This window comes from Sorghum bicolor, chromosome 1 (genome assembly GCF_000003195.3).
Source record: "Sorghum bicolor cultivar BTx623 chromosome 1, Sorghum_bicolor_NCBIv3, whole genome shotgun sequence".
Taxonomy (NCBI): Eukaryota; Viridiplantae; Streptophyta; class Magnoliopsida; order Poales; family Poaceae; genus Sorghum; species Sorghum bicolor.
The window spans coordinates 12,397,890-12,423,715 of record NC_012870.2 but is presented as its reverse complement, the minus strand read 5'-3'; the positions used below and the strand labels follow the sequence as shown (position 1 = coordinate 12,423,715).

Genomic DNA, 25,826 nt, shown 5'->3' with positions numbered 1-25,826 from the left:
AATGCTATAGTACAAAAACAAAAAAATTTTGCGAACTGCCCAAGTATCATCCCGCTCGCGAAAAAAAGAAACCTGGGCAGCACGATCTCCGGAGAGCTCGAGCGTGAGCGTGACAACCAAATGCGTTTCCCTGTCGTGTGCTATCCTCGCTGGGCCAGACGCTACAGTCCCAGGATAAGGATCCAAACACGCCAAATCCTCGCCAGCCCGGGCGAGCCGAATCGGCTCTCCCACGTGGGCGAGGCGAGCAAGGAAGAAAAGGCGGGACGTGTCTGCTCAGTGCTCACTGTGCTCTCCAGGTGTTCCTTAACTCGCAGACCACAGGTGTTGCTCCCTCTCGTCTCTGCTCCCCCCTGCGTTCTCCCCATGACTCCAATCTGTTCTTGCCCTTCTAATCCCTTCTTTCTCTGTAAAATCACTAATCAGGTTCATTGGATTGGTCCACTCCGTCCTCCGCATCTAGGATTTGGGGGGCCATCTCTGCACAATCTCGATTAGGGCCGGTAGCCCTAACTGAGAGGTAACTCGAGTTGCATTTCTCCTCCATTTTCTTTTTCGATTTGATGCACTAAGATTTGGCGGTGGGAACTTATCTTTTTCTGGAAAAGCCAAGTAGTAGCATTTCATTCTGCATACTCCCTCAATCCCAAATTATAAGTCGTTACAAGAATCTTATTCTTGTAGAATCAAAACATTTCAAGTTTGACTAAATTTATATAATAAAATAATAATATTTATGATACCAACTAAGTATCATTAGGTTCTTCATTAAATATATTTTTCTTCTATAATTTTGGTCAAACTTGAGATGCTTTTAGTCTACAAGATTCTTGGAATGCCTTATTATTTGGGATGAAGGGAGTGGAGGCTTAATTTTTGGATGAAATAGGAGACACCAATGGTATTCTTCCTTTGAGACTATTAGCTTTTAGGACGAATTGATGCTCTTCATGCTTCTTCTTTTTTTCCCATGCAAGAGCAACTAAAAAGAGCTGAATTTTTATTGTTCATTTGGATGGACAGCATATTGGGCAAATAGGGGCAGAATGGCTTACTTAAAGAAATTATATAGCGACCAAGATTCAGACAGTACTACTATTAATCTTCTTAGAATGAGCAAAGATGTCTTCTTCAAGCTATGCACAAAGTTAGGTTCTATGCATGCACTTCGTGACACTTGGTACTGCTCAGTTGAGAAACAATTAGCCATGTTTCTTCAAGCAGTTGGCCATAAGAAAAAGAACAGAGACATACAGTTCAATTAATTTTTCAAGATCTACTGAAACTGTCAGTAGATATTTCAATGAAGTTCTGTATGCTATTGGCCAACTTGGACCTGAGATGCTTAGATATAGATCAACAGATGTACCCTCCAAAATCCAAAACAACACAGGATTCTACCCATATTTGAGGTATGCTTCACCATTTCTAATAAAATACAAAACACACACGATTGGTTAAGTAACAAATCCATTTATATAAGTGCTAAGTGCTAACTTCTGATTTACACAAATTAGGATTGCATTGGTGCTATCGACAGAACCCATATTTTGGCCTTATATAAATATACGACAAGTTGCATACTTTGGCCTTATATAAATATATATGGAAAAGTATATATTTTAGTAGTATGAAACTACAGTTGTGACACTGTGTAGGTATGGCAGATGTCATATTTTGCCCATATGAAACTATATATGGCAGATAATGTATGTGGTCTTATCAAACTATAAGTGGTAGGTTTGTTGGTGGTAAAGATACTATGGAGTTGCTACTTTCTTTTGCTGCGAAACGTTCTTGTACTGTTGACTCTTGAACAATTAACTTTGCAAATATTCAGTGCTACAGCTGAAGTCTTCTTGTATATTAGATGGATGGTGGTAACCTCACCTAAAGGGTACAATGCTGAGTGACATGTATTGGGGCAAGGGTTCCAAGCAAGCGCGACAGTAACCTTGCCAGCAAAAGCAAGTCTGTAGGCACGTTACCAAACAGCTTGCCAAATATTATTGCTCATCCTGACAAAACTACCAAACAACCTTCTTGCCGCAGCTAACCTTGCCTAGCAAGGCACTTTGCCCATCCAAGCTAGGCAAGATGCCAATTAAAGAACCAAGTAAACCCGCATTTTTGTGTTGCTCCTGAGCAAAATAACTAGTTATATATAAGGATTTGTGGTGATCTGTAGGCTGTCTTAAAAGGAAAAAAAAATTGATTGTGTTATCTGGTTGTTGTTGGTAGTCTGACACCGTCACATAGTACAGTAGTGCATAGCGCAAAACTCCTTTAAAATGATGGGTTGATGACTATTGACTAAGGTAGTGAGATTTGTGCCGATTGAATAATGTAATTAAAATGTATATATTAGGCAATCCCATTTGTGTTATTCTATTTAGTATTTACAGATTACAAAGTTGTGCTGTTTGGAATTTAGGAATTATAATATATCCTGTTCTGAATTCTGATTCCCGGTCTTTCCATCCAATGCAAGCGATCAGATCAACAAGGAATGGATATGCTAATCAAAATGTCCCATCTATGAATCTATGTACCAAACCATTGCTTTGTTTCTCGAATACACCAAACCATTACTTGCCCTTTTGCTAGTATAATTGGGACTAAGGGATTGAACTATATATCGTGGTCAGTACGCTTAATTAACGCTTTGTCACACTAGTGTTTTGCAGGTGATGGAGCCGAAAGCTATGATGGAGGGAGTACGAATGGCGATGGGCGCCTTGGACTGCCCCATCTGCAACGAGCCCCTCGTGCCTCCGATCTACCAGGTACACATATCATCCTGAAAATTAAGTGTTGTTTCTGTCAGACACAAGATCTAAGGCCGGACTTGTTTATTTTCAATATATATACCGCAGTGTGGCATGGGGCACTTGATCTGCAAATCATGCCGTAATCGCATGACCAAATGCCCCTCTCCCCTATGCAGCACAACTGACTTCATGCGCTGCTTTGGCATGGAGCGCATCGCCGGAGCCATCGAGGTTCCCTGTTGCTTTGCCAAGAACGGATGCACCGAGAAGATGGCCTACTTCAACATGTCAAAGCACGAGAAGGCGTGTCAGCGCGGGCCATGCTTCTGCCCAGAGCCCGGCTGCGGCTTCACCGCGCCATCTTTGGCGATTTGGGGCCATTTCACCCGCCGCCACAAGTGGCCGTGCACAGTGTTCAGATACTATGTGGAGTTCTGCTTGCTCCTCCAGCTGGGTCCGCACGTGCTCCATGCCCAGGACGGCAGCAGCGTCTTCCTCGTGAACGTGGTGCCAGCGCCAGCGGAACCCCCTGTCCTTGGGCACGCCATCTCCCTCGTCTGCGTCCAGCCGGAGACCAGCACAGGCTCCAAGAGGTCCAGGTTCGGTTTGTCTTTGATGTTCTCGTGCTTCACGGGCCACCACCAGCTCTTGACGCTGGAAGACGTGAGGAGCTCGTCGCTGGCTGATGGGCTGCCAAAGGACGTCGTCTGCTTCGTGCCCAAGGCATCTGGAGACGACAGTGCCGCCATACTCAGAATCACCATAGATACGGAACTGGCATACGATGATGAGAAGCTAGAGGACGACGAGGATAGCGAAGACGAGAGCTACGAGGAAGAAGATGACGAATGAATCTGATGACCATTGATTCGGCTTCGGTCAATCGGTTGATGAACGCATATATTCTGAAATATATATATGTATGCTCTAAAACTAAAATATCTAGGTTGGATGCGCCAATGGAATGTCTAAGCAAACTATCAAAATTTAGAGTACTAAGTTTAGTTTGTAGTGACATAGCTCTTGTGTGACTAGTGATCTGACTAACTGTAATTGTTGGATAAGTGGTTTATAAACTCTTAATTAGAGCTAGAGTAAAAAACTTCATTTTATTCTTTTTGGTAGAAATTTTATTAGACTATTCACCTCCTGTAACTTTATTAACCTTTCAAATACATCAGTGTAGACAAAATTAAAATTGATACACCGTCCAAAGTTATACTAACTTAAAATAAATATTTTACTTATTTTAGATTGCACCAGTGCTAATGTCAGCGGTCGCCAAAGTGGATTTGGGGGCTTCCTCCCACGTCGTCCCATGAATTTCCAGGGTGCGGTTTGAACGGGCCTTGTTTAGTTCACTCCGAAATTCAAAAAGTTTTCAAGATTTCGCGTCACATCGAATCTTATGGCACATGCATAAAGCATTAAATATAGACGAAAATAAAAACTAATTATACAGTTTATCTGTAAATCGCGAGACGAATCTTTTGATCCTAGTTAGTTCATGATGGGACAATATTTGTCAAATAAAAACGAAAGTGCTACAGTAGCGAAATCCGAAATTTTTTCGAAACTAAACAATGCCTCGTTCTTTTCATGAAAAAAAATCAGCTAGAATGGTTTGCTAACCGAACGAGTCAAAAGAACTTTCTCTAGTAGTCTAGTTGGATCGTCTTACTATGGATATGGGCTGGGCTTTGTTTCTTCAATATTTGTCTAGGCCCACCCTTGTTGATGGCTCGGTTTTTTTCTTCCTCGCTTCAGGGTTTTACAAATCACAATGCTAGCTTTTCTTCCTCACACTGTCGCAGTCGCACAGCCGCCGCGATCTGCTGGCCCCAAAACCCTAGCTCCATGGGAGCCGCCGCTTCTTCTCCTCCCCCACCTTCCCTAGAGACAGCCACCGTTGCCTCCAGTCCTGATCCTCCTCCCCGAGAGGCAGCCGCTACACCAGCCAAAGAAGATCACCAGCACTCCGCCCCCGCCGCCGCCGCCGCCGCGGCCGGCGGCGTCGCGGACGATGCGGCGGCGGCGGCTCCTGCTGGTGGAGGCGGCGCGGAAGATACCGCGGAGACGGTGGTCATCGATGCCTCAGCCGAGGCCGGCGGAGCAGGGGAGGGGGAGGAGGAGCAAGCGGAGTGCGGGTTCTGCCTCTTCATGAAGGGCGGCGGCTGCAAGGACGAGTTCGTCGCGTGGGAGAAGTGCGTGGAGGAGGCGGAGGCCGCGGGTGCCAGCGTCGACGTCGTGGAGCGGTGCCAAGACGTCACGGCCGCGCTGCGGAAGTGCATGGACGCGCACGCCGACTACTACGAGCCTATCCTCCGGGCCGAGCGCGCCATGGCTGCGGACCTCGAGGCCTTTCAGGCCGAAGAAGCCGCCTCCGCCTCCGCAGCGTCGGCGTCCGAGGAAGGCCAGAAGAAGGAGGCGGCGGCCGAGGCAGCGGCGCCGCCGTCAGACGGAGGCCAGAATAAGCAGGTGGCTGAGGCGGCAGTTTCGGAGGAGAGCAGAGATTCTGCAGCCTGATTGGGCGAAGAGGCAGCGGCATCTTCAAAATTTTTTGTGAGGGATTTGAGGATATGAATACCCTTTCTTCTTTCGAGCATCAATTAACATGTTGTGACACGAGAGATTGGTGTGACTAGTGAGGGAGATAGATTTTCTGTCCCTCTTCTCTCTACATGAACATGCGATTCTTTTGATTGAAATCAAATTATACACATGTTGCCAGATGACTTTGAACTCTGGCTAATCATACAGACATCAAATCCTGCAATAATCTGATGAATTGATGACCCTAAATCACTAACTGCTCGCCATGCATCGATGCAGAAATGAAAGCTTCTGCTTAGATAACGATGGCTAGTGGCTGAGGTCAGCGATGAGTGATAATTGCCAATCGCTAGCTCGCTACATCCAATTGTTATACATTCCTTTCATCTTTCCTGTTCATCGTGATTGCAAAACTTCACCTGTTTTGTGAGCATGAGGGCAAATACTGTTTGAATTAGCTGTGTTTCTGTACATTCCTTTCATCTTGTCTGTCATCGTGATGGCAAAACTTCTCTTAGTTTTGTGAGCATGATGACAAATACTGTTAGGATTAGCTGTGTTTCTGAAACTTTCAATTGTAATTGTATAACGTTCTTGGTGTTGTTCTGGCATTTTTTTTATTTATTTCAGCTGTTTTCCTTTGGCAACTTCACCTGTCCTATGATCAGATTTGACTATTTGAGCACGAGGGAAAATCTTGTTTGGATTAGCTGTGTTGTTGAAACTTTCAATTGCAACTGTCTACAACGTTAAGGTTGTTGCCATGTTTTAATCGAGTGCTTTGCGTTTTATGTTTTATATTATCTTGGCTTTGGAATGCGACATTCATGCTGCTTAGCAACTTGTGTGTTGTGTGCATGTCACGTTGCTGATTCACTCCCCTGGACTTGGTGCATGTTAAAAAAAAAAACCCAGGCCTTCTTTGGAAATCATCCGCCCCTCCCTAAACCTGATACCTGAACTCTGTTTCCATGCAAAATTGCTAACATTCTGTGTTTCAGCAGTAAGTTAGGGAAAAAGCTCGAACTACAAATCTTCAGAACCAACACGGTACCACCTAAATATAGAATGCTACCTGAACGCCTATCACCAGTCACTATCACTACAAATTTGCATCAGCTACAACATTAGGCCCTGTTTAGATTGGGGATGAAAAATTTTTGGGTGTCACATCGGATGTGTCGGAAGGACGTCGGGAGGGGTTTTTAGAAACTAATAAAAAAACAAATTACATAACTCGTTTGGAAACTGCAAGACAAATCTATGCAAGACAAATCTATTAAGTATAATTAATCTGTCATTAGCACATGTGGGTTACTGTAGCACTTAAGGCTAATCATAGACTAACTAGGCTTAAAAGATCCGTCTCGCGATTTTCAACCAAACTGTGTAATTAGTTTATTTTTTTATCTACATTTAATATTCCATGCATGTGTCTAAAGATTCGATGGGATGAATGAAAATTTTTCTGGTGGGAAACTAAACAGGGCTTTACAGCAACGCAAGGATAAGCGACCCCGAATTTAGAAATACAAACTCTGACACTTCTCCAAGAACTGTAGTAAGTCTGAAGTTTGACAATTCATATAATTCAGACATGGACCGACCAAGACAGCACAGGATTCATATTGCCACACTGGCAGAGCAGTACTAAGTTGCAGTGCTTTGGATACTGTGACTTTTGAAAATGTTGTACGTTTCAAAAAAACATTTGAAAATATTGCAAAAGGACAAAGCTAAACTTTCTGTGTATTGAAAATATTGCAAAAAAAAACCCCTAAACTTTCTGTGTTCCAGTAGTAACTTAGCCGAAGATTTTTTTAATTGACTCAAATATTCAGAACGAACACCTTATCACCAGAGCACAGACAGATGCTACCTAAAATACAAGCCATGCGTCAACTGCAATAACAGAATGTTGGTCCCAAACTTACAGATTCAGACTACAATAACACAGCATCTTCGCCATCACAAAGTTTCAGACCATCTTCAAACAGACACAGACCCAGACACATCTCCAAGAATTGGAGCAACCCTGAAGTCTGACGCCTCAATTATTCAAACACTGTGACAACGGAGAATCCATACTGAGACAATGATACCGAGAAGTACCAAGTAGCAGTGGTTTGGGTACAATATGTTACAGCAAAGGCATGTGGGGGAGCCACATCATCACACAAGACCCCTGTAACCCAAAGCACTGTGGAATTTCAGGGACAGGGGGTGGGTAGGTAGGTAGATGATGTGGAGGTTGCACCCCAATGCAGAACAGCCAAGAATGATTTGCCTACAGACTACCAGCCATCGGGGAGAAGGCCGTTTGTCTGAGTAGCCATCCCCTCCTCCTCGGTTCATGCCTTGAGGAGCTCGCAGCAGCTGTCGCTGGCTGCCCACTTGAAGGAAGAGATGTGGGTGACGCCACCATGGTCGCCGTCCATGATGGGTGGCAGCACGGTGAAGAAGGGTGGCGCCCGAGGGGGCTGCTCCAAGCCGCCGTAGATGTTTGACACATCGGAGCCAGACAAGCTGGAGACGCTACTCTGGGAGTGGAAGTGCGGGTTGCTAATGTTGCTGAGCCCTGGTGGTCGTGGAGGCTCGGAGCTAGGGGGCATGGTGAGGCGTGATGGTGCTGCTGCTGCCATCTTGCTGCCCCCATTCGCATCAACGTCCGTGCCATGCCCTCCTTCTTTCTTCGTGTTGAGGAAGCGCCCGCCGGAGCCTCTCACCCGACGCATCGCATGGAGGTGGCGCGACTCATGGAGATAGGGCTGCAGCATGAACAGCACAGCGATCACTGATCACCAGTCAAAGTGGTGACAGTAAAGTATGCGAGCATCGCAAATGTTGCTTGAGATGCGGCTGTCAACAGCCATGGAAATGGAAGTAGGGAAATTAAGGGGTCACCCAGCTACAAGAAGAGTGTCCTCACCTTTCTGCCTTTGGCAAGCCTGTTCTCGCTCTCCGCCTTAGCGCGAGCACGGCGACGACGGAGGATGCCTTCGTACTGCTTCGGGTTCACATAGATGGGTGCATCGGCTGGCGCATTTAGTGGCAACAGCATTCTCCCACCAGACTATGTTACATGTGGAAAAACACAAGGTCATTAGAGTTCTGATGTTATCATTAGAAATTTCAGTGATGCTGTCAGTATCATGCTTCATAATCTGTACTTGCTCTTTTACTCAATGAAGCTATAATATTATAAGGTAAAGTACAACCTATCGTAGTTCTGAATTCCTTGAATTAGCTAAATGTCTTCGCCAATTCAGGTGAATGCTCAAAGGCTGAGAGCACTGAACAAAAGAGTACGAGCAAATTAATTAGGTGAACTTTCTGTTTACATATTTGGTCAGCAGATGGTCAGCAGAACACATCATGTAATTGCAAATTCAGTAGTGATTATAGCAAGAATACATGTGATCTGAGTAATTTGATGCGAAAAAAAATCTGAGGTGCAATATCTTGCTAGGAAATAGTACTAAGTTCATGCAAATACTTAAGGACACAGTGCAACCAAATAGAACACTGTTTTCTCAAAACAAACAAACCATACCATCGATTTCATTCCATAAGTCGTAAGCATGCCATAGCACTGGTCAGCACAAGAATAATTGGAAGGGACCATCTGGAAAGAAACTTGGTCACTTATTTTTTTCCTTGTTGCAAATAAATCAGTTGGCAAATCAACATTGAAGAACTTCAAAGAAATGATCGTGAACTGTAATAATTTCAAAATAGAAAGTATAAAAGGATAAACTTATATTACCATAGATTGACCAAGACCGATCTCGAAACGACCATTGTATTCTGGGAATGGTGACTGCAGAGCAATCGTGGTAGAATTCTTTGGGTTTTTCTCTCCTTTACCACCTGACTCCAAATTCCCTGGACATCACAGGATCAGAAAACCATTAGAAGTCTTCCACTTTCAAATACTAGACAGTAGAAATTCTTCATGAGTGCTTGGAAATCCCACCCACAACAAAATTGAAATATTATCAACTCCTCCCATCATAGATAACACATGAGTTGCATTTTGAAGACTTCAAAGAGTATATCCGAGTTCTGAAAAGCTGAAGAAGTACCATTTTCTTTTGACTCCAATTTTTTAAGTAGGTAGCAAGCTAGAAATTATATAATGAACTTCTATGGTTGGAAAGACATGTATTTTACTTATGGAATCTGAGGGGGCAATTGAATTCCATCATGAGCTACCTTGCTAGTCTACTGTATGATACAAAGTAATGCACATGGAAATAGTTGTTGACTCTAGTAACCATCAAGTAAGTGCTATTATGTCCCATGTTATCTCTTCCTGTTTATGCATATGTTTCCCTAGAGCTGTAGATCATGCTTTTATGTTCCATGAAAATAGACCATCCTAATGATTGTGTCATGCAGTGCAAAGCAGACATGCACAGCTTACCCAATTTTGTCTGTTTCTCAACATATTCATGGGATTTGTTTATTCACTCAAAGTTATTTCTCAAAGAATGGCCACAGTTAAGTTTAAGCCAGCAGCCATCAGTAATCTTCATATTTCTGAGTATTTTCGTTGCATCTAAATAGAGTGGGGGGTTTCTTCTTGTTCATCAGAAGGAAAGGTTTGCAGTAGTGAGAGTGACAGCAGCACAGCAGCGATCATAATGGAGGCGCCAATAATAGAACAGTCGGCAGCAGCGGCATCAAAAGTAGAGGAGGCAGCACTGGGGAGAATTGGTACTATGTGGCATGGGCCCAAAACGACGGACAATCCAACTAATTGCACCTTCTGTCATGACAGGTGACATCCCCATATAGCATTGTCTTTGTTTATGCAAATAGGTACATCTACTTCGTGCCAGCTTCTTGCATCGATACAAGCTTATTAGATTAAAATTCTACATATATATATTATGTATAATACTATACAGGTAGCAACACAGGAAAGGTAACATGCTATTCTGCCGTCCTTGCCTAAAAAACTGGTGCCTGCAGTTCTTGGAGGAACAAAAAGAAAAGAACAAATACCCATCAAGTTCTAGTGTTCCACAGCCGCAGCAGGGCAACAAAGAGAGATTGATTCCTAAAGCTTATCCTCCAGACCACCACATCGTCTTTGCAATTATGCGATATTTGATGGTTATTATAAACCTTTTGACATTCGCTTATATATGTTCGCTCGCATAGTACGATCATGCACAGATCCAACATTAACGTGCCAAATTCACGCATTCAATCATTTTTTGATCGGAAAAAAGGGAAATAAATTCTCTTTAGTTAGTGGAGTAGTAATCCATGAACTTGACCAACAACAGCAGAAGATAAAGAAATAAACAAACAAAAAAGAAGTCACCTTGGAAGACAGAGAATTTGAGGACCTCAGGTGTCCCTCTCTTGGGCGGCGCTGGATCCGGCGGCGTGCCCTGAGCCCCCGGCACGACCTGGAACTGGGAGTCCCGGCGCGTCTCCTCCGGCGACAGGGGCGCCGGCTCGCCGAACAGCAGCTGGGGCCCCGCCCACCACGGCAGCGGGCCTGCTCCGGCAGCCGCAGCGCCATGGGAGGCCGCCACCTGGCTCCCGGCACCGGTGGCGGCGGACACCTGACCACCAAACCCCTCGTGGCCCTTGAAGCTCATCATGGCGGCGGCCTGCTGCTTGCCTCGGCGAGGAGATTGAAGCTGACGGTTGCCTGCCTCACCCAAGACGACGACGACGACGGCAGCAGGCTTGACTGGCTCCAAGGCTCTCGCAGGATTCTTGGCCGGATGGAATGGAACACCAAAGAATCCAACCACAGCCTATGGTGGGCGAATAGTTAATTAGACAGCAGATTAATAAGTAGAGAGCTTGATGTGGAAATGCTATTATTAAAATGATTGCTACTTTGCTAGGTGTGGTGGTAACAGCAACAGACAAGAAAAATGCAGTGGGGGACATAGTAGAACACAAGTTGGAGAATCCGCTAGAGCGGAATCTCACAGGGCACAAGGGAACAAGAACTGAAGAACATGAATCGGGTGAAAAAATAAAAATAAAAGGAGAGCTACAGCTGAGAATCAGGCGCCGGCGGGTAAGCTCGCTGCAGAAACATGCAGCATCAAGTACCAAGGGAAATCAGTTGGGTTTGCAACGAGGCCCGCCGGCTCTGGGGGAGGAGGAAGAGAAGCACGCCGTCTAGATCAGCATGGGAAGTAGGGAGGAGCAGGATGGGTTGGTCGTAGCGGTGAGAGCCCAGACGGCCGGTGCAGACAGAGGGCGAAAGTGAAGATTTTTTGCAACGGGGAAAGGCAGCGCGCGGCGGCGCGGCGGTACCTTACCTGAGCTGAGCTTGTGTATGCGTGGTCGGTCCAAGGATTCAGGACAAACCGAGGAGGAGGCAGGCGATGGACCAGCACATGAGCGGAGAGGGGGGAGGAGGGGGAGGCACGCAGGCAGGCAGCGAACGAGGAAGCCTTCCCAGCGCCAGGGACCAGGAGGCCGCCGCTCCTAATAATGGACGCAAGAGGACACCAGTAGCACACAGTGAGGAGAGGGAGGGAGAGAGAAGGTTTCTATAATTTTTATTTGTATACATAAATAAATAAATGCAAATGGTAGTGTGGGCACACACAGCTACAAAGTGATGAAGGTCCTCCAAGCTCATGGAAAAGTCTCCCTACTGTCTCACATCTCTCTGTCACTCTCCTCCCATCCCAATTTAGACCAAATTTTTTCAAGATTTCTCGTCACATTAAATTTTACGGTACATACATAAATTATTAAATAAAAATAAAAATAAAATTAATTACACAGTTTATTTGTAATTTGTAAGACAAAACTTTTAAGCCTCATTATTTCATGATTAGATAATATTTATCAAATACAAACGAAAGTGCTAAAATATTTGAAACTAACAAATTTTACCAGCTGAACAAGGCCTTAGAAAAAGGAAATGAGAGAAATTAAAAAGATGGAGGTCCACTAGCTAGAAGCCTAGAACTGGTTGAGTGCAAGATAAAGATACTGCCTCTTTCTATTTCTGAAGTCGCCATGGCGGCTCTCCTTGATTGTTTAAGGGCAAGCAAGTTGGTACGCTTGATTCCCACGTCCACTGTAGTCATCGCCACTGTAGGGTAAAGATTCGCAGCGGCGGCCGGCCGGACGCAGCTCGCTTGCCAAATCGGTCAACTGTTGCTTCCCTACGGCCGGGCGGGCTGGCTCTCTCGCAGAAAGAAAGGCGGGCGGGCGGGCGGGCGGGCAGCAGGGGTCGCCGTTCCTGTATGTACGGAGTATGTACTAGCAGTTCGACGGGTCCCCCCCAGGAACCATGGAGATGGAGCTCTCGATTTGTTTACCTCTTGTACGAGTGTTATGCTTTATTATTGGATTTTTTTTGTTTACATGGCGGCAACACGTTTACATGACGACGCAACGATTGGCTGATGCGTGTGAACCGTTCATTGATATCATCGGTTGCTATATATATGTTGACGCAAGTTACATGGGAGATTCAACCCTATCTAGCTACTCTTGCCGTTTAACTTTCCTAGATATATTGTTTTTACTGTTTAGATATGATAGTAAAAACGCTTCAGTCACGCTAGCTTTGTTAAATTTAATTGTATTGGTCCAACCTTATCATATATATTAAGGGTGTGTTCACATATAAAGACCATTATAAAGTATGTATTCATACTTAATAAATTTCATAATATAAGGAGTACATATTCATACTTTTTTAAAAAAAGGAGTATACCTACATACTTTTTTCGTGTAAGAGTACATATTCATACATTTTAAGGACGAGTACATATACATGGCGGCGTTGAGGATGAGTACATATACATGGCGGTGTTGATAAATGTGAAGTACGTGTGTATTGACAGAGTAGATACATGTTCACGGATAGTATGAATACATACTTGTTTGGATATGAGAGTATATATACATGCTAGATGAGTTTGAAGTATGAACTCATACATTTCATGGAACGTAAGAATCAAGGTATAATAAAAGTGTATATAATTGGACTGTTTTCTGAATCATCTAGAGAAACATTAGGGTGTGCTCAGCAATCAAGATTAGGCAGATGTTGCGCAGCACTACTTGCTACTACATCCATCTTTTGGCTGATGATCGGAGCTCCAAGAATGTCGGCGATCTGACAACTGCTAGCATTTTCTAATAAATCTCTACTGGCCGCCGCTGAAGAAAATTTTCTGTATCTGTGTTCCATGATATCTGAATCAAACAACTCACTCCATAATAACGAATACTCCATCTAGATTAATATGCTGAATTTAACAAAAAAAAATCTATGGAACGAATGCAACAAGCAGGGGCCCGATCTACAATACTAATAGAAATTAAACTTATCTAAGAATACATCAGAGCGATTGACGTACTGCACCACTGCCTAGTGCCAACCGCCGCTCTGATCTTGAGTCCGCGTGCGGGGCTTTGTCGCGCCGTCGCTGGGGCCACCAATGCAAGCGCGCTGGCCTGGCCACGGCGCCATTGAATGGAGCGAACTGGCCGATGCAGATCAAGGGGCAGCGGGGGGAGGGCTGCTGCCGCTGGTGACCGGAGAGGAGCTTGTGAGGTGGAGTCTCGAAGGGCATGCGGGGACTGTCGCCGGTGCCGCCGCCTATGGAACCGTTTGCTTAGGCTAGTCTCAATCCATGTTTCATGAGAGTGTCATGCACATTAAATAGGTTGCCACATAAGCAAAATTGCTGACTTGGCAGGGTCATTAAATGAAGGAGTTTCATCAGATGAGAGAGGAGTTTCATCCCCATGAAACTCCTGTGGCTCGGTTACCTAGTTTATAGTCTTGGTAACTGTGTCATGAAACTATGCATTGAGACTGGCCTTATGGCCTCCCGAAGCGTTTGCTGATGGCATACGATAAATGTGGACCGAGGAAAGTGGATCTCGGGACTGGATGGTAATTTATTAGGGAAGGGAAGGCTATATCGGGTCCAATGCCCGCTCGCCCATCGGCCCGGTAAGTATCACTAATCTCATACGCACCCGATTAGTAAAAGATTTCTGCCTAGTTGGAGGAGGGAGTAATTACTCCTAGGGAGTAAGAAAAATTTACCCTATATATATATACCCTAGGTGTAAAGTCAAAACTGAGTAGAAAAAATACTGAGCAATACTGGAGAACCTTCAGTATCATCCCGTCCAACACCGAAGACCATAAAATACTGAACAATACTGAAATATGAATACTGAACGATACTGAATTTTGCTCAGTATAACAGTTCGGTGTAGAATAGTATTATATATATATATATATATATATACACACACACACACAATATTAAAGTACAAAAAGTTCTACCCGTTTGTCATCCGGTCATCCCCCGCTCTCACCATTCTTCTCCTTCTCGCTGCCACCCCTCTTCTTCCATCATTTAGTTCGTCATCTCCCACCTAGTTTGGAGTTGCAAAATCTTAGTAGTGTCGCACCACTTATGTCGTCGCGGGCTTAGTGATGGGCAATATATGGCGGGCTAGCGAATGGGCCCATGACTTTTTTTCCTCTGATTTATAGAGGTGGGCATTGCAGCTGCCTCTGAAGTCTGTGATTAACAATGACCATAGAATGAAGGCAGCAACAACGCCCATCTCTAATGTTTCTTGCCGTTTTTTTATTTGTTTAGGTACTAATGCCAGTTTGCAATACACCACATCTTAAAAATAGGGACATGGAACCTTAGCCTTAGAGTTGTATAGATCTAATTTTGGGACTTGCAGTGTTGAACTTATAATAGACCTTTAAAATTTTCTCTCTCATGTATCACTATATTGATATTTAATTGTACAAGTGATATATATGTGTGTGTGTGTTATTCATAGAAAATATATGAGGCACATGTTAGAGGATGGTAATTTTGGAGTAATTTGGATAGTTCCTCGCCCTCACACATTTTGTACTATTTGACCATCACAATTATTTAATTTTTTTACCTTTTTGAATTCAAATTACATCCCCCTCCCCCGCATTTTGAGATGGAGTAACATGATACAACTATTTGTACGCTATTGAAAACATTTAATTAGGGCCAATATAGTGGCATCACTGAAATATCCTGACTGGGGAGTATTGTCTTCTCCTTTCCGAAGTATGTATATATTTGTACGTAAAATATTATTCATTCTCTCTTTGAAAGATGACCAACTTGTAAAATCTAGACGAACTGACAAATAAATGTGTAACCGAGCATTAAAATTAAGATACAATTAATATAAATCTTCACTAAGAAGGGTCTAAACCAATAAAATTAAGCCACTTTTTGAGTCTTGACCGATTTGCATGGTCATTGTGACAAAAAGAGTCACCTGATCAAAGGCTGAAACCACCAAGCTACATCTTTTCAATGGGTCAGATAAGAACACATTAAACAAAATTCTCCCATATAATACGAACTCGCCGTGTCATAAAACCATTAGGAGCCACAAGTACTTTATTATGCAACTGAATTTTATTAAGTGAAAACACAAGTACCCCACACATCTTATACTTGTGCACTGAGCACTTGCCACAGCCAGTACAGAAAGCTCAAAAGCCGCCACTGCATGGCCAGCCAAGCTCTATCCACAATAAATAAATAAATAATGAAAAGTGATCTCTAATAGAATCTGCATTAGTGCGTAGAAGCAACCATAACCTTTTTTAATTGCAGAGATACAGTATCAGCTGCCTTTTCAACATGATCCTGTTATTGTGAGTTTGGAGGGCAATTAGCCCACCATTAGTGGAGATCACTCTCCTACATTACAACTTGCAAGCTGTCTTTTCGTTTATATAGCCTTCTTGTTAGGTAGTGGTAGGTTAAGATCAATGAAGCAGCGCGCTATTCTCGTTGGAGACAAAATCCTTACGTACAAATGAAGATGAAGAAAATGGTAGAGCCGTTGAGGTGCGCTTTTACTACATATATACCACTAAATTTTATTTTGGTGTCATTGTCTAAATATTATAGGATTAGGAGTGATTCTTGTTTGAGCCTTTCTACGAACAAGGGTTATCTTGATAGTTTGGTGTAGCAAAAGGTTTCACTCCTTCGCAAGAAAAAAGGTTGTACTAGAGGGTTTTTTTTGATAAAAAAGGTTGTATTGGAGTTAATGGACAACTTGTGAATTGTTAAAAGTAGTGCTATAACACTAAGAATCAGAGCAAACAAAATGCAATTTGTTGACCTTTAGTTTGTTGAGATTGAGATTCTTGTAGGCCCTTCATCACCTATGACCTTTAGAATGTATAAAAGTTGAAAGACATAATTCATCTCGCCCTCCACATATGTAAAGGAAGATGACAATATATCGTTTATTTTATTTACGACCTTTTGAAATACAGAAATTTCATAAGAACTATATAAAAAGTTAACATAAATCAATTTTCATGAAAAAATATTACAGAAAATAGGAAAAGGTTATAGCATTCTAAGGGGGCTATTTTAATGTTTAGTTTGAGAAAAATTTTGGATTTCGCCACTGTAGTACTTTCGTTTGTTTGTGGCAAATATTATCCAATCATAGACTAACTAGGATCAAAAGATTCGTCTCGTGATTTACAGGTAAACTGCATAATTAGTATTTGATTTTCTCTATATTTAATGCTTCATGCATGTGCCGTAAGATTCGACGTGACGTGAAATCATGAAAAATTTTAGAAAGGCCTAAACTAGGAAGAGTAACAAACATGGCAAAGGAAATACGTTGGAACTCTCGTTTGGCTGTGGCCTGTGGGCCTGACGCTGCACTGCACCTTAGGCCTTGTTTAGTTCACCCTGAAAACCAAAAAGGTTTCAAGATTTCCCGTCACATCGAATCTTGTGGTACATGCATGAAACATTAAATATAGACGAAAACAAAAACTAATTACACAGTTTAGCTGTAAATCACGAGACGAATCTTTTATCCTAGTTAGTCCATGATTAGATAATATTTGTCACAAACAAACGAAAGTGCTACAGTATCAAAAACTTTTTACTTTTCGGAACTAAACAAGACTTATATAGATCCTTTCCAATGCTGCGCTGCACTGCACCTGCACTGAAATGGTGCTGGTGCTGCCATGAGTGGCCACCACTCTTCCCCTCCTCCCTCCCACCTTTTCCATCTCACGTCATTCTTCTTATCCTCTCCCTGTTGTTTCCTAGCGCCCTCGTGTTTCTCCTTTGCAGCTTCATGTGCTCTCTTGCTACTGGAGTAGTAGTTTGCTACTTGCTGAGCTGCTGCTAAAATAAAAGGTTTGCTTTGTCACCACAGCAATCTCAGATTCAGATTCTTAGCTTTTACGAAGTCGGATTCGCACTCCTTTTTAAACTTTGCATATTGATAAGGAAAGGAAGAGTAAGGTCTAAAACCAAAAAAATTGTACAAAAATTAAAATAGGAGAAACATATAAAATAGATTACATATTAAGAACTTGGGTTTACCGGTGGAATTAGTGTGTTCATCATAAGAATGCAGCACATATTTGCTGTTGCGGTGGCCATTAGCTTTGAGTGCACCTTTGAAGCAAAAGTGTGAGTGCCTTTTGGTGTTGCTTCTGTCTCCTCGTCTTGTCCTCTCATAGTGCAATTTTTTTTTCGCATCTTTTAACCTCTTTTAGATATATATATATATGACACAAAGGTCGATTCCCTTTGGTGACCTGTGCCTCCGTCCTGTGTACAGTGTCGTGTCAATGCTACTCTGCGCAAGTGTTTTTTCTAGTGTGTGGCTTCGTCATGCAGGTTCGTCAACAGTTGGCAAAAGAGGCCAAGAAACGGATGCGAATGCAGGCCCGTCCAAGGTTTTCTTTCAGCTTCATCACTGTGTGCATCCAAGGCGCATGTGAATAGGGATGGCAGCACGGATCAGGTAACATGTGGTCACAGTTTGATACTTGTGCTCACGAGAATGTTCGACACATCAAATTTTACCCGTATTGCATGAAGCCTGTTGGTTGGGATTTTATACCCATGTTCGCACCAGACCTGCCATCGAATTTATTCACGATAAGAAGAAAGGACGTATTATTATGATCATCAACGTACGTAATACTCCTTATGTCAACAGTCCTAGCAAATTTAGGACATAACATTAGGATTGCCCTAAGTGATGTTTAATAATGATAGCGCTCACGCATGAGACACGTACTTATAAAGTACATGGCATAATTAACTTATATGTGGGTCAATACTCACGATTACCACAGCCCACAAAATAATAAGGACTCAGGTAAATCACATTTCACAAAAAAAAAATGCAAGGACTTAGAAAATGCATCACGGATCACACAATCACCCTTATAGTTTTACCATATTTTAGGTACCCAATTGGTACCTATGGATAAATAAATAAAATCTTGTAGCCGCACCTTAGCTAAACCTGACCTGGATCCGTGGGTACAAAATCCGTGGGTACCCACACAAGCGTCCGATTGAACCTTGAATTCGTGATGGTCGCTGGCATGAAAAGTCATGGCTAAAAGTACTATTTACTGATTTATTATAAAAGAAAAACACTGTTAACTGACAAAAAAAATACGGCTTATAAGACAAGCGACTCCAGCTTGTGGTGAAACATGTGCTAGTAAGCCTAATACCAGTCTTTGGGTTTGGGAATGCTAAACAGCTCTTGGGAGGAAAAAAAACTTACAAATCTGCACTCCATGACTAACAAATGGAACTATAATAGGACGCTTAAGTGAGCCAGCTGGTAATTAGTCATACCAGTGCGAAAGGGACCAGCAGGCATTGTATATCGCGGCAAGAATCTACAGCTTCACCAGCTGAGATTCTCCATCCTTTTCCATCTCTGTCATCCCAGCTTCGACGATCTGTTGCCAAAGGGGAGACAGCTCGTTTTCACTCGCTTCGGAATTTACTCCATTTCTCGCGTCGCCAATATTCATTATTTTTTCGCATATGATGAACTCCTGGTTTTGCAAGAGACTGTAATTTCTACAAAAGCTTTTGGCTTCAAACTGGGGCAGCGTAGTTGCATTTAGACATGTTCTTAGAACAAGGGCTTCCTTGTAAACTCAGATAGAAGCAAGGAATACAGGAATTTTTCTATAGAATTCTTATACGAATATCCTGTAAAATTTGTCTTCCAATCTGGCCCTAAAAAATGCCATTTTCCTTGTAAACTCAGAATCTCAGATTGAAGGCAAGCCCCTGTTTGGAACACAGGAATTTTTCTGTACAATTCCTATTCCAAACTGGCCCTCAAGGATGCCATTTTGTGTCACTAGCAATAACAAGAAAGATAAAAGTAACTCAGCAAGTCACGGCAAAATTGAAAAAGGACAGGCTGCAAAACCAAGAGGGAATCTGAACCAGCGCAACTGCCGGACGATAGTATGACATTTTCAGAAACCTTGAGAGATCGATGATAGGTACATGCTGTCGGTAGCACGAGGACCAAGCAAGTCTGCACAGCTCTGCAGACAGCAATACGACACTTCCTTTGGGCCAAACATAATAGTCATCAGCAGGACAGCAGCTAGCTCATCACAAAATCAAAGTTAAAGCGCAAGTGGTGATAAAAAAAAAAGGGCACTAAAATGACACCAACGGGCAACGGTACATACGGTAGAGCTTAGACAGGGTTAAAACTGATCTGCATACAAGCAACCTGGGCGGCAAACCAAAATAATGTTAAGCACAACATCAGGATTCAGAGCGGTCGACAGAAAGAGGCGGAAGGAGGAGAGAATAGACAATTGGCAGCGCCAAAACAGCCTAGAAGATCTTGTTGAACTGGCCACTCAGGGTGTCCTTGAGGTTTGAGTAGAGCCCATACAGGGAGTATTGCCTGAGGTTGGAGACTTCGTACCATGAGTTCAGAACTGACTCGTGCTTGTCCGTACCAGAGAAAGCCAGCTGGATGCCGATGCTGCAGTCGACAGGCCCTTGGGTCTTGCAGCTCTGCGTCCTGATGGCGCATGTTTGTTTGCCAAGGCAGACAAAGTTTGACTTGCCGGAGCAAGCTCCACAGCCATCCTTCTTCCAGTGCAAGTTTTGAAGCCTGCCTTTATTGAACTCAAGTACCTACAGGAGAATCGCCAAGTAGCAGTAAGATTCAGAACTTCTTTGTTATCTGTTCAGATATGCTGGACATGATAGTGTGTTTATCGATTCATACCAGGGTGAAGCTGGACACTGTAACTGAGGTGTTGGATACAAATATCGGAACAGATCTAGCTGCATACTTCCTACCAGCAAATGCTACCATGAATCCACCAGCTGAAGCCTACAAAATAGTGCATCTATAATGATATACTGACAATGCCAACACTAGATGCATGCATTTAACCACAAATACTGACAACAAAACAAAGGATACTTGGAGTTCACACGTGAAAACCAAAGCACCATGACAGTAAGCTTGATGAGTAGATAGGGTGTACGATTAGCAATCAAAGATGTAAAGTTCCTCCTCATTTTCTTTTCTTTTTTAGGTCAAAGTAGAGAACGAAACAAATTAACACTCTGAGGTTAAGCAAAGCATTTAAAGATCAGACACAACTAAGGGGAAATCCTGGAAATTTATTGGTCTTCAATCTTTAGTGCCACATGTGTAACAGCCTAAGTTATTCATAAGTTATGTACCGACATATAATTTGATATTGTGGATCCCAGGTTAGCAAAAATGCAAAACAAACCATTGTGACAAATACAAGATAGCTAGAGGATCAGAAACAGGCAAGGTACTAGGATCTTGAAAAAAATTAGTGGACCGGTTTTTTATTTCTTAACATTTTACATGAAAGCTTTGAGATTGGCACAAAGGCGCTTTCGACATTATATGACATCACAATTTCACAGACAATTTAAATAACAATTATGTACCCAAGCTGATCAGATACTTCAACAGACAGAATTTCTTAATATGGGCTAGGCCAGGTTTGAACTCCAATCCTAGACTCCTAATATGCCATTGCATAGGTTCATGGTTCCCATTAGTTTAAAAAAAAAACATGGATATATGAAACGTTGTGTCAATGTAGCGCTTTAGCATTCTCAGAAGTCAGAAATTGGATATATTCTTGGCATCTTATAGCGCAAACAATGTTTTCCTAAACGCTAAACGGTAAACAGTCGGTCACCTGCCGTTTAGCCATTATTCGGGCTAAACAGTCCATTAAACGGGCTAAACGGTCAATTAAACGGACTAAACAGATGATTAAACGGAAACGGTGTATCATTGTGTAGCGTTTACACGGCGTTTAAACGGTCTAAACGGCCGTTTAGGCGAACAGTGAGCGCAAAAAACAGAGTTCTTTTCTAATAGGACCAATGCCTCTTAAGGATATATGAATAAGAGAAAGATTCACATTCATTCATTAAGACAAAGTTTTTGGAAAATTCATTAACTTAAATTAATACATATGTTTGGTATCCAGTAGAAGTCCATAACCTGACGTAGAGAAACACTATCCTTGACGCAAAGCTATGATTTTATCCCCCCCCCCCCCCCCCCACACACACACACACTTCATAAAATGGTTCTCGTCAAACATAACAGCAATGGGCCAATGGTGATGCTAACTAGGCAAAAACAAATCAACAGGCTGCCCCCTCAAGTCAACCCTGGCAAGTACGCTAACTGGGTCAGGGGACAATTAGACGGTGCAGTTAGCATTGCCATGATTTTACTTGGCCAGTAAGCAAAGTAGCATTAGGCTTAGTATAACAAATATGGAGCTGTGGAGTAAAATCTCGCGACGAATCGAATGAACTGACCAATAACTGTGTAACTCCAAACACAAGCAGATAAATAAATGCAAAAGAAAGCACCAGAGTATCATGCAAACCCACTCGATCTCCACGTCTCCAGCTTAGGAGAACCAAGAAATGCTAGCCCACATTATCAACACACCAAGGTAACGTTCATCCACCTACTCCCGCATTTCCGTAAGGACTTGGAGCATCTCCAAGAACTCCTTAAAACAACTCCATACTTCGTTCTTTTGACAAAACAGGAGAAAAAACAGCCATCCAACAGTTTTATATCTGAACTCCCTCTCGACGACTCAGATATGGCCCCGTTTGGGAGAGCTCCGCTCCCTGATTCTTCAGCTCTGCTCCTCGATTCTCCAATACAGTGATTCCATTGGATTCCTAGGGGGAGTAGGGTGGGGAGCTGATGAGAATTGATTCTCTGCTGATCCCCACCAGAATATAACAGGGAGCAGGGTCAAGCAGGTTTTTTTAGCTCCCAGCTCTTAGTGTAAATGTAGAAGTGACTCTCTGCTGATGCCCACTGAATCAGTTGGCATTTTGAGGGTTTGGCTGGTTGGGAGTGATTCTCTTCGGAGAAGCTGAAGCTGGAGCTCTCCCAAACGGCCCCATTCATTCTGCACTTGATTCCTAGCTGATTCTGAGAAAAGCCAGTACTTCAATGCATCCTGGGACTAGCCTAGGCGATCTCCAACACCTGCCACTGAATGGAGCTATGCATGCAATCAGGGTTCAAAATTTCGCGAATTTCTGTATTTTTGGGGTGGCCAAAAAAAATTCCGAAATTTCGTAGTACACCAATACATGTGATTTATTGTAAAATATATAACTCTAGACTCATATTTTCCGGTGTTTATGTTGCATATTCTTCTACTCAATAGATGTGGTCATAAATCATGATGTTTATATTAAGAAATTTAGAAAAACATACTTCATAAGTCTCTAAAAAATGCCGAAATTTGTGGCAAAAAAAAAAAAACCAAAACAAAAAACCCTGCATGTAATACAGATTAACATTGTACAGGCGCCAAACTAATAGAAATATTCCATTTCCATTTTGAATACAATGATATACCCTTGCCCTTGAATTTGCTTGGAGAAACAGTAGGCCAGCAGCAATCTTGCTGGCTGCGGATGGGGGAGAGGGGAAACAGAGGGGGGCAGGGAGGGCGCTGTGGGGTGGCTGCGGACACCTTGGGAGGCGATGCAGCCGGCTGACGGCTGACGGCTGAGGGGAGGCAGGGAAAGGGCAGGAGGCAGTGCGTGAGCCACAAGGAGCTGAGTGAGGAAAAGATGTGAGTTGCGCTTTTTTATTATTATTTTGGCAACCAAATATTGCACACTGTTGGAGAAAGGCAACAATTTAGCTCCCTACTCCATTTGGCCACTTGGTATAATAAATGATTTAGCAAGTGTTCTTTAAGGAGCTTTTGGAGATGCTCTTACAGTGCAAGCTTCCTTGGATCTTCCTCAACACACCCTATTTTTCTCACCATACCAGTAAAGTGAGTTCTTGTAAAACTAGGAGCAGATAGAATTTCCACCGGATAAAAAAAGAGGGAGCTTGGTTTCAGTTCAATATCACATGTTTCTTCATTATTTCAGGGTTTCCCTCTTTTACCTGGTTGTTACTTTTCTTGTCATTTGTTGTTTCACAATACGAGTCGCTTGCTTTGGACCTCATTGGAGTATTTCTTACTACTTAATGAATGGCAATGAGCCTGCCATTTTATGCCAAAAAGATCATAAACAAATTCAAATCACAACTTACAGACGACGCTAAGCATATTGAGATGGTGCAATTCATTTTGGATACTATAAGAGGACCCCACACTACGAAATGTACAAGTTATATCAAACATTGCACACTCTCCCAACAACATAAAACTAATCCATTGATCCTATTGGCCATTCACTACTACTGGAGTCGTGGATCAATATTTTGCATTGAATCAAATCACTGAGCAGCAACTCTGTTACTCCAAGGTTGCATTAAGCAGATGAACAATTTCTACAGCAAGCACCAGGATCATGCTAAACAGCCCTACTTCCTGTTAGAACAACAAATAAATGCTAATCAACCCTACCTCCGACGTGCCAACCGGCAACCGACCTCCACCTACTTACACATTTCCACAAGCACGAAGAATGCAAGCTCAGATGTAATTCGGATCCGCCCCAAACTTATTGACCCCAAACAAGAAAATCAGAAGCTCAAAGCAAGCAAGAAGGCCAGGATCGCTTACTGGGTTGAATCCGGTGGTGGTGTTGATGGTGAGCAGGGAGATCTCGTCGACCTTGGGGCGGAAGAGGGCGAGCTGCCCGGAGGCAGCGAGGTTGAGGCGGCGGTCGCAGGGGGAGAGCTGTGTGTTGCCGGAGAAGAAGGTGTTGTATCCCGCGAAGACCACCCCGAAGGTGAAGCCATCCCCGCGCTGGATCCGTGCGTCGCTGCACGGCTCGTAGACGCCGTTCGTGTCCGCCGCCGCCAGCTGCGGGAAGCAGCAGGCGACTACGGCGAGAGATAGCGCAACGAGCAGCGTACGCGTCGCGTCGGCGGCTGCCATGGCGGTCGGCGGCGAGATTTCGCGGGGGCGCTTTGGTGGCAACCGAACCCACCAAGCTGGCTCCAGTAACCAAACCACCGCCCTTCGTCAAGAAGAGAGGAGAGCTCGTGGGTGACAGCGGTGGAGGTGGGTGGGGGAGGAAGGTGAGGGAGGTGAGAGTGGTGGGCCATCACTTTCGGTGGGGTGATGGGCCTTTCAGCGTCTTTGTGGGCTAGAATGGGCTGTTTGAGAAGCCGGGGATTTATGGGCTGGATTTTTTTCCCTATGTTTCGTACTATGAAACAGCCCAAGACTCAGCGCAGCATCCTCCAAAAACTATAAAAGTTAATAGCTAAAGCTAAAAGCCATTTTATTTGATATAAAAAAAGGCATTTTATTTAGTGATTTTATGATAACATAATAGTTTTAATTAATTATTAAGTACAGAAACATATAGCTATGGAACTTTCATGAACATATATACTCAAGATGTTTATGACTCTGGGACAATGTTCTCCAAATCCATTATTTAACATTCATTAATCAATCAACATACTTATAGCTATATCAATATTAGTATTCACTTAACATCCAACAATGAATAGTCAACATCGTTCAATGGTTCATGACATGATGTATTAAGTAAAGAACGCAATTATAGCCATCAAACATAGATAATGAATATTTGTCTCGGTTAAGATTAGCGGTGCATAAATATTTCTCTGCTAAGCTAGGCAGTGGTGTTTAGTGGAGCTAAAACGTTAACGGGAATAACAGAACCATCGGTAATATGTAGCCTGTAAAAAAACCCATAGCAGTGTTATATTAGACTATATAGAACCATGATCTATCTTTACTTGTTCTCTATTATTTTCCTTTTTTCTTTTCCCTACAGTATAGATGATGAAGTACCTGATCGGAAACCCCTTCGGTTTCGAATGTTCACTTTGAATTTAATACTTACAAAAGTATGGTTAAGAATAGTTTTGAAGCATTTAATTAGATCAAATGAAAACCGTCACGTTACATTTGTAAAACGCACTCTGACAACAGTTACAACTGTTTACAGTGTATTTGGAACAGAGCTACTGGTCTTAACAACTGACAGTCGTTGCCTTGCCTTGGTCACTACTGTCTTTAGTTGGTGAGCAACGGTGGCAGCAAATGGAAAACGGCGACAGTGAATCCCAACTGTGGCAACAACAAATGGGAAACAGCGACAGTGAAACCTCAGCTAACCCACCAGGGCA

At 43.0% G+C, this 25,826-nt stretch overlaps 4 protein-coding genes across 6 annotated transcripts; 2 read left to right on the top strand and 2 right to left on the bottom strand.

The window, feature by feature from the left end:
• LOC110431789 (putative E3 ubiquitin-protein ligase SINA-like 6) lies at positions 197–3,861 on the top strand. The gene is made up of 4 exons (XM_021451370.1): positions 197–324; positions 427–520; positions 2,678–2,786; positions 2,877–3,861. Exons 3-4 carry the CDS (start codon positions 2,691–2,693, stop codon positions 3,621–3,623), a joined length of 843 nt encoding a protein of 280 aa, XP_021307045.1. The 5' UTR covers positions 197–324; positions 427–520; positions 2,678–2,690; the 3' UTR covers positions 3,624–3,861.
• On the top strand, positions 4,462–5,532 carry LOC8062206 (myristoylated alanine-rich C-kinase substrate). Its single transcript, XM_002466703.2, has one exon. The coding sequence runs from the start codon at positions 4,509–4,511 to the stop codon at positions 5,295–5,297; it is 789 nt and encodes a 262-aa protein (XP_002466748.2). The 5' UTR covers positions 4,462–4,508; the 3' UTR covers positions 5,298–5,532.
• On the bottom strand, positions 7,201–11,860 carry LOC8062205 (nuclear transcription factor Y subunit A-10). Of its 3 annotated transcripts, none has more exons than XM_021451283.1 (6): positions 11,619–11,857; positions 10,660–11,104; positions 9,091–9,209; positions 8,878–8,949; positions 8,254–8,397; positions 7,201–8,092 (listed from the first exon to the last, which is right to left on the bottom strand). In XM_021451283.1, the coding sequence occupies exons 2-6, from the start codon at positions 10,943–10,945 to the stop codon at positions 7,676–7,678; spliced, it is 1,038 nt and encodes a 345-aa protein (XP_021306958.1). In that variant the 5' UTR covers positions 10,946–11,104; positions 11,619–11,857; the 3' UTR covers positions 7,201–7,675. The 3 variants fall into 3 exon arrangements, with proteins under 3 accessions (XP_021306958.1, XP_021306957.1, XP_021306959.1); XM_021451282.1 differs by having other exon boundaries at positions 11,624–11,857; XM_021451284.1 differs by lacking the exon at positions 8,878–8,949 and having other exon boundaries at positions 11,624–11,860.
• On the bottom strand, positions 19,816–24,737 carry LOC8062204. Its single transcript, XM_002464122.2, has 3 exons — positions 24,280–24,737; positions 20,436–20,543; positions 19,816–20,341 (listed from the first exon to the last, which is right to left on the bottom strand). Exons 1-3 carry the CDS (start codon positions 24,595–24,597, stop codon positions 20,033–20,035), a joined length of 735 nt encoding a protein of 244 aa, XP_002464167.1. The 5' UTR covers positions 24,598–24,737; the 3' UTR covers positions 19,816–20,032.

Coding starts and splice junctions, on each gene's coding strand:
- LOC110431789 (XM_021451370.1), top strand. CDS start 2,691: ATGGAGCCGAAAGCTATGATGGAGGGAGTACGAATGGCGATGGGCGCC. Junction 2,787..2,876: donor TCGTGCCTCCGATCTACCAG/GTACACATATCA, acceptor TATATACCGCAG/TGTGGCATGGGGCACTTGAT.
- LOC8062206 (XM_002466703.2), top strand. CDS start 4,509: ATGGCTCGGTTTTTTTCTTCCTCGCTTCAGGGTTTTACAAATCACAAT.
- LOC8062205 (XM_021451283.1), bottom strand. CDS start 10,945: ATGATGAGCTTCAAGGGCCACGAGGGGTTTGGTGGTCAGGTGTCCGCC. Junction 8,398..8,877: donor CTTATGGAATGAAATCGATG/GTATGGTTTGTT, acceptor CATGTAACATAG/TCTGGTGGGAGAATGCTGTT. Junction 8,093..8,253: donor GGCTTGCCAAAGGCAGAAAG/GTGAGGACACTC, acceptor TTCATGCTGCAG/CCCTATCTCCATGAGTCGCG.
- LOC8062204 (XM_002464122.2), bottom strand. CDS start 24,597: ATGGCAGCCGCCGACGCGACGCGTACGCTGCTCGTTGCGCTATCTCTC. Junction 20,544..24,279: donor CCACCACCGGATTCAACCCA/GTAAGCGATCCT, acceptor ACTATTTTGTAG/GCTTCAGCTGGTGGATTCAT. Junction 20,342..20,435: donor CAGTGTCCAGCTTCACCCTG/GTATGAATCGAT, acceptor ATTCTCCTGTAG/GTACTTGAGTTCAATAAAGG.